Raw genomic sequence first — 7,716 nt, forward strand, 5'->3', positions numbered from 1 at the left:
ATGTCTTTGCAGGTGATTCTGTTTCCTGTGTTTTTTTTAATGTTTCCCAAATCTTCTACATTGGATTTATGCTTCTTTCATGAAAAATATATTAAAAACCCAAAAGTACGATTTCCAAGTCCCAGAAAAGAGGAAGCAGAGATGCCTTCACAGAAACTGGAGCAGAGAGAGGAGGGGGGAGGGGCGGTTGGGGAGGGGCATGCCTTTCATATAAGTGGCAGCCAGCGTGGAAGGGGACTTCCATCTGCTGCCTCTACTGCCCGGTGTGAGACCATGCAACTCACCCTGCTGTGTGTGCTGCTGGTGATGGCTGGTGAGTGAGACTGGAAGTGTGATAGGAAGAAGGAGTGAGGGAGGGAGGGAGGGAGGGAGGGAAGAAGGAAGGGAGGAAGGGAGCTCAAGCTGGCTCAAACTTGCTGGGCAGCCCAGGCTGACCTCAGACTCTGCCACCTGAGTGCTGGGATTACAAGTGTGTGCTACCATACCCAGCTTGCTCTTGCATTTTCCCAAAGTGGATTTATGTTGTCTTGGGACTCCCAAATTCTTGAGAGGAGCATTTCTCCAAGGTTAGTGAAAAACATTAGAAAATCCACAGTCAACAGATAAATACCTCTCAATGTAGAGAGATAATATAATTCAGTTGAGTCTGCCTTCTGCTAAATATGGACCCCACCACCTCCTGGTAGCAGGACCTTGGCCAAAACACCCAACCTCCTCATATCCTCATCTGCTAAATGGCATGATAACATCCCCTTCATACACTCGAATGAGAAAAATAGATACTGAATGTTGAGCAAGTGTGAGCTAGACACAGTCCATGCACAAAGCTGGAGCCATGTGTCTCCTGCGGTCGCTCCTTCCTGCTCAGAGGCAATGTGGCTGGGAGAAACCATGGATACAGGAATTGCTGACAAGTGAAGCTAATTCCCCCAAAGCCCCTGCTTGCCCCCACACGTACCTTGAGCCCAACTTCTCAGGCTGGGTTCTGCTCACTATATTGATGCAAAGGGAAACCACTCCCAAAGCGTTGAGAATCAAATTAAATGCATTCCTTGTCTGGCAGAAGGGGTGAGCTGTGCCAGGCAGGTGAGGGTTTGGTGAATCTTTCTGAGCTAAGATTGAAAGAGCTAGATGTTGAAGCCAGAGGTCCATCCAGAATGGCAAGATTCTGAATTCAGGTCTTTGGTTGGGCCACAAGGTTAGATTCTAAGTTATTCTCTAGCTAGTTTGCCTTAGAGTTCCTTATCATGGAAGTCAAGAATCCCAGGATTCCAGCTAGGAATCCCAAATAATTCCAGAAGCCTATGATCATCACCGCATAGCTAAAGCTTAGCAAAGTTTCTGTTTTACGCCCTGTTCAGCTAGAGCCACCAGCGACAAGCAGGGGTGGTGACACACAGGAACACCGCAGACCAGTCTTTTCTAGCTGCAGCCTCAGGCCACCTGCTTATAAGTTTTGCCTCCCTTTGTTTACTATGTGAAGTGACCCCAACCAACTCTTCTCATAATCTTCTTCAATGTGGGGCTCACCCCTCATTTTCTGTTTGCTCCCTGTGTCTGAGTTTCATGTGACATCCTTTACCTAGTCAGGTCACCAAAGGGATTTGCCCAGCTCCTGCTCCTGAGACTCTTGGCTCCATCTGGAGTGTGATCCCTGTGTTCTAGAAGTATCTCTTGGGGGGTAGGGGCAGCACACGTTTCCATTTCTGCTTCCTGCTTGTCTCTCTCCAACTCCCCCACCCCCACCCCTTGAATTCATTGACTTCATAGCTTTTTCCTATTTCTCCTAATTCAACATAATGTATTTCTGTCTCCCAATAAAACAGATTCCCCTTATGATCAATTCTGGCCAGCAGTTATTAAGATTGAAATGAAAATCATTGATTTCTAAATCACACCGCCTCCCAGGAGAGCCATGCAAGCTCAGAGTACTTTGATTTCTCTAGAGAGAGAGGGAGGGGAGGGAGACGGGTGAGTCAGGATTCTGTCTCGCACAATGAGTGGAAAATCAAGGACCCAGTCAGAACATAAAACCCAACTGCAGTGGATTCCATCTTGCCTCCATTTCCCCTCTATAATCTTGAGTCTTTTTATTCTTTCGAAAACAGGCTTTTTTAAATGGTATCTCTTTTTTTGGTGGGGGCAAGGGGGGGAGGTTCAGGTCGTGGGGCCTGAACTCTGGGCCTGGGCGCTGTCCCTCAGCTCAAGACTAGCGCTCTACCACTTGAGCCACAGCGCCACTTCCGGCCTTTTCTTCTTTTTGCTTATGTGGTGCTGAGGAATCGGACCCAGGGCCTCATGCATGCAAGGGAAGCGCTCTACCACTGAGCCACCTTCCCAACCCCTTAAATGGTATCTCTTAAATCAGCCAAGTGCCAGGGCTCACACCTATAATCTAGCTACTCAAGGAACTGAGATCTGAGGATTGACAAAGCTAACCCAAGCAATTAAGTCTGTGAGACTCTTAGCTCCAATTAACCAGCAAAAAGCCAGAAGTGGAGCTGTGGCTCAAGTGGTAGAGCAAGTGGTAGAGAAAAAGGTAGGAGACAGCACCCAGGCCCTGAGTTCAAGCCCTAGTACACACACATACACACACACAAACACACAATTGCCATTGTACCAGTGGTGATTTTAACAATTGACCATAATTAATAAACTGGCTAAAGGGTATACAGGTGCCCTTGGAAGACTAATTTTGCCTCTTTCCTGTATATCTAAAACTACTCCAGGTGACAAAGTTTCATTGAAACAATGGGACAGTCAGCAAATTGATAAACAAAAAAGTAAGCAACAACTGTCACACTGTTATGTTTTATTTCATTTCTGGGGTTGACCCAGAGCCACACTGTCCCCCAGAGCTGCATCGCCACTCAGCACTTTATTTGTATCAGCAGAAGTAGGTGTGATGTGATGACGATCTTCATCCGAGGTGGACACACTCGTCAACACAGCACAGGTGCCCACTCAGGGCCCCAGGGCAACCTCGTAACATTCTTTCCCTCTCTTTCTTGCTGGCATGCTTGGCAGGCGTGACTCCAACCCAAGGTGGGCTCCTGAACCTGAGAAAGATGGTCAAACAAGTGACGGGGAAGTCACCTTTCCTCTACTACTGGCCGTACGCCTGTCACTGTGGATTGGGTGGCAAAGGCCAGCCCAAAGACGCCACGGACTGGTAACCCCCTCCCCCGCCCGCCCTGCCTGGGACTCACCCTTTTTCCTTCCACTCATTCATTCATTTAGTGAATTCTTTTCCCTGAGCATGGACTATATGGTAGGAATTCTACTGAGTACCTGAACATTCCCAACCCTTCTGGAGCTTCTGGAGCTGGTCTTCTAGAAGGTTCCCCAGTGTCTCTGAAGGTCTTATTCCCTTACCCTCTGCCTCCAATCCAACTCCCATGGCACATGATTTTCCAATGCCCCCTCCCCTCTTTTAACCACATTCCATTAGACTCTCACACCCCTGGGGCTGAGGAGGATTGTAACCTTGGCCTGGTGGCTTGACCTGAGTATTTCTTCATCTGCAAAGTGGAGAGAACACTACCACTTCTGCCATGGGATGGCACAGGAATTTGGAGAGAATGTATGGGCTGGAGACCAGTGCTCACACCTGTCAGCCTAGCTACTCAGTAGGCTGAGATCTGAGGATCTCGGTTTGAAACCAGCCCAGGCAGGAAAGTCCATGAGATTTTTATCTCCAATGAACCGCCAGAAAACCAGAAGATGAGCTGTGGCTCAAAGTGGTAGAGCTCTGGCCTTGAGCAGAAAAGCTCAGGGGCAGCAGCCAGACTCTGAGCTCAAGCCTCAGGACCAGCAGAGAGAGAGAGAGAGAGGAGAGGGGGGAGAGGGAAAGGGAGAGGGAGAGACACACAGACACAGACACAGAGATATAGAGAGACAGAGAGAAGGAGGGAGGGAGGGAGGGAGAGAGAGAGGGAAGGAAGGAGGGAAGGAGGGAGAGAGAGAAAGAGAGGGAGAGGGAGAAGGAAAGGGAGAGACACACAGAGACAGAGAGAAAGAGAGAGAGAGGGAGAAACACACAGACACATAGAGACAGAGAGAGAAGGAGGGAGGGAGAGAGAGAGAGAAAGAGAGAGAGAGAGAGAGAGAGAGCATGCATGTATGCATGGAGAGGGCAGCCAGTGCAGGAAATCAATATCAACATTATAATCCCCAGGAAGCCCAGGGGCCTGCCGGCTCCCACTCTTCCCAGTGGGCATGTGGGTAGGGCAGACGGAGACCCAACTTGACTGTGAGATCTGTGTAGCCGTGCGCCCTGCCTGCCCCCACTCCACGCCCTCTCCCCACAGGTGCTGCCAGAAACACGATTGCTGCTACGCCCACCTGACGACCCACAAGTGCAGGATCCTGACGGACAGTTACAAGTTCACTTTTTCCCAGGGGGAAGTCCAGTGTTGTGAGTGTTCGGGACTCAGGGCTGGAACTGGAGCCCTGGGGAGAGAGTTCTGGCCCCTGTGACCGTCCGAGGCGGAAAGATGTCTGAACTGTGGGAGAAGGGCAGGAGCGAGAGTGGGAATGTTCAAGGGAGAGTCCCCACCCTGACCAACTCTGTACCATGGACACCCTGCTCAACCACTCCAACCCTCAGGATCCTCCTCTGTAATCTACCCCAAAGTTATTCCAAGAGCTAGAGGGAGAGCAGCAGATGGAGCCTGGCGGGGGGCCTGCCACGGAGTTGTAGCAGCGAATCATGCAGTCCTGTCCGTGATGGTTTTTTCCATTCACCATAGGGATCCTCCTGAATTCTCAGTGAGAAGGCAGTGAAACCCTGAGCCTCCCTGGCTGGATAAGAAACCCAGACTAAAGTACGAAAAATGTGTCACCCGGACACTTGGCTCCAAATGACAAGGCCTGCTCTGGGGTCTGAGCATCCAGACCCTGAGTCCAGTCCCACTTTGGCCCAAGATCCCAAGGCTGGGAAATCCAAAGGGTTTGTCATAACAACTGCTGTCAGTGGGGACTCAGTAGTAATATCTGGCAGGAATTGAGCACCCCTTGTATACAAAGTGCTTTCAATTCTCACCCCAGCCCCTCCCACCACAGGATGCTCCTGCCTCCATCCCTACTCCACAGAGAATGAAACTGAGGCAAGTGCCCCCCCTCCTGCCTGGAGGCTTTGCACATTCTGTTCCACTTGCCTAGAACACTCTCTTCCCCTCCTCAATTCTGTCTGAGAAGAACCTCTCCAGCTGAGATCTCGGCTCCTGACAGGTTTAACGTCCTGTACCCTTGGCACCTTCTCAGCATCGAGTTTGTGGTTCTTTTAACCCTTGCCTCACCCTCCTGTCCAGCCTGTTGGTAATTTGCTGAGTCAGTGTATAAGTCAAAGCCATGCTTGGCAGCCAAGCCAGGTATCAGGGGTCAAAGTGTCTGGATGCAAAACTCCAAAGCCGAGTGTGGACCGTGCGGCCTTCAGATGCCCCCATTTTGGGAAGTGACAGACACTGAGCCTTCGCCTGCCTTTCCCCACAGCTGACAAGGGAAGCTGGTGTGAGCAGCAGCTGTGTGCCTGTGACAAGGAGGTAGCCTTGTGCCTGAAGCGCAACCTGGACACCTACCAAAAGCGCCTTCGTTACTACTGGAGGCCCCACTGCCAGGGTGAGAAACCGACGTGCTAATGGAGGCTCGCCCTGTGCGGCCCACAAGCCCATGCATCTGGAGCTTCAGGAAGTCCTGCAGGATTGCTGACCCGCGGCGAGCAGTATCTAACCATCTGGACCAGCCTGCAACCCTCAGTTTTGGCTTGGCCATGCCTCATGCTTGCTTTCCCCATCTTCCTGCTGTCTCCTCTGAGGGGGGTGGGGGGCACCCAGGTCCTTTGTGAAAGTCAAGGCCGGGGACTCTGCTGGGGGGTAGTGTTTGAGCCAAAGCAGCCGGGTAGGGGGAGAGATGGCAGGTTCTGTAGTGTGAGGCTGGTTTCTGCCAGTTACCCTGTTGGCCTCCGAGCCTGCCTCATGTCCACCAGTGCACTCACTAAGCTGTGGCCAATTGGTTGCTAGATAGAGCCCTTCTGAGGTCTCAGTCCACTCCACATGTGTCTTAAATTCCCGAAGTCCACCCCTCCGCCCAACCAAGAGCTTCCCTAGCCCAGAGCCCCTTGCAAGTATCAGCAGCCCAACTGAGGTTCAGTAAACTGAATGAAGGATCAAGGGAAAGTGGAAGGTGCCAAGGCCTGGGTGGCTCATGGAACCTCCTGAGGAATGGCCCCTTCTAGCTCCTCAGCATGGAAGGGTAACTTGCTAGGAGACCATCTGTCCTGGCTTGCCCTCCTTCTCCTCTCCCCGCTCCTCCCCCTGCTCCAAGGGCTCCTCCCTGCAGGTTCCCTAGCAGTTCCCAGGGATGCCATTTACTGTGCTTTCCTGTGATGAATGAGAAATGGAATTTTTCCCACCTCCTTCACCCAGGCTGCAACTCCAGCTAGAGGCTGGAGACCAGCTCTGATTCATCTCTGTTTCTTCTGTTTCCCACATACTAGACACTCAATTAACGCTGTGGATCAGATGAGCCCACAGTGCATAGATATAGATAACGAGACAGATAAGGATTTGAGCAGATGTTGGTGGTCCACCCAGGTCCCCTCCGGACTCAGGAGTCCCTTCCCCCAGCCAAGTTCCGATCTGACTCCTCTTACGGATTGCTCAGATCTCCTGAGGGCTGCCTTGTCCCTCCTCCACTCCCACAGCCACTCCCACCCTCTGGAGGCCACCTGTGACCCGTGGCACAACACTACACCCAAGGCTTGGCCTGCGTGCTGGACTTCTGGGTGGTGCAGTGGCCCAATTCCTCCTGGGATCGGGGTGGTAGGATGCTCAGATACTCTGGAACCACCTCTGGGCTCCAGCACATCCCTGGCCTGGCCTGTTTTCCTGGTTCCCTCACTGGTTCATCCAGACATTCTCCCTCAATAAAGCAATTGTGCAAGAAACCTCATCTCAGCCTCTGCTTCTAGAAAACACTTTAGACTGATTATGATACCAGCCTCTGACCCAAACTAGGTTTTGTTTCTCTCTCACTGAATCATAGGCTCAATAAAAAAAATTTTTAAAGGTAGATGGTGCAAGCAAGAAAAGTCTTTTTCCAGAGAACCAAGGAGAAGCCCAGAAGAATGGCTCAGATCAGCTTCCCAAATGAACAAAGGATGGGCAGTCTCTTAAGAGGAAAGGAAAGGGAAAGTTGTAGGTGAGGAGTGGGAGGGCTATTCAATGTGAATGACAGGCTCACTGGGTGCCCTTTATGGCTCAAACCTGTTTTTCTTCTCAGTACCAGAGGTGGGTGATCCCAGATGTCTGTGATGAGGCCGGCTTGGCTGGAATTTTGTTCTGAAACAGAACAGTAGTTAGCAAAAGACATTGTCTCTCAGGGTCTGAAATAGTGTGTGCCTGGTCACAGTAACTTTTATATACAAGGACCCACAATCTACCATTCATGCAGATTGACTGTGTTTTCCAGCTGTGCAACTAAGGCATATTTGGCTGCCCTGTGCTTCACAGCCTCTGACACGTCCATGTCCGACGTGAGGGAGCAGTTTTCCTGGAAACCCATTAGATTGAGCAGAGCAATGTAAGAAGAATCAACAGCTATGGGTACATGCTGGATAAGGTCAATGCATAAGGCACTCTGAGCACAGTGTTGTCCAGCACAGAAAGAGTTAACTGTGTGATTCTTGTTGCTAGGCAGAGACCCAATCAGAAGTCA

At 50.9% G+C, this 7,716-nt stretch overlaps 1 protein-coding gene across 1 annotated transcript; it reads left to right on the plus strand.

Moving 5' to 3' along the window:
* The first annotated feature begins 252 nt into the window (after nucleotides 1–252).
* Pla2g2d (phospholipase A2, group IID) lies at nucleotides 253–6,964 on the plus strand. The gene is made up of 4 exons (XM_013035703.1): nucleotides 253–313; nucleotides 3,028–3,172; nucleotides 4,311–4,417; nucleotides 5,494–6,964. Exons 1-4 carry the CDS (start codon nucleotides 274–276, stop codon nucleotides 5,637–5,639), a joined length of 438 nt encoding a protein of 145 aa, XP_012891157.1. The 5' UTR covers nucleotides 253–273; the 3' UTR covers nucleotides 5,640–6,964.
* The last annotated feature ends 752 nt before the right edge of the window (nucleotides 6,965–7,716 follow it).

The sequence above is a fragment of the Dipodomys ordii genome, unplaced genomic scaffold (genome assembly GCF_000151885.1).
Source record: "Dipodomys ordii isolate 6190 unplaced genomic scaffold, Dord_2.0 Scaffold6, whole genome shotgun sequence".
NCBI classification, from domain to species: domain Eukaryota; kingdom Metazoa; phylum Chordata; class Mammalia; order Rodentia; family Heteromyidae; genus Dipodomys; species Dipodomys ordii.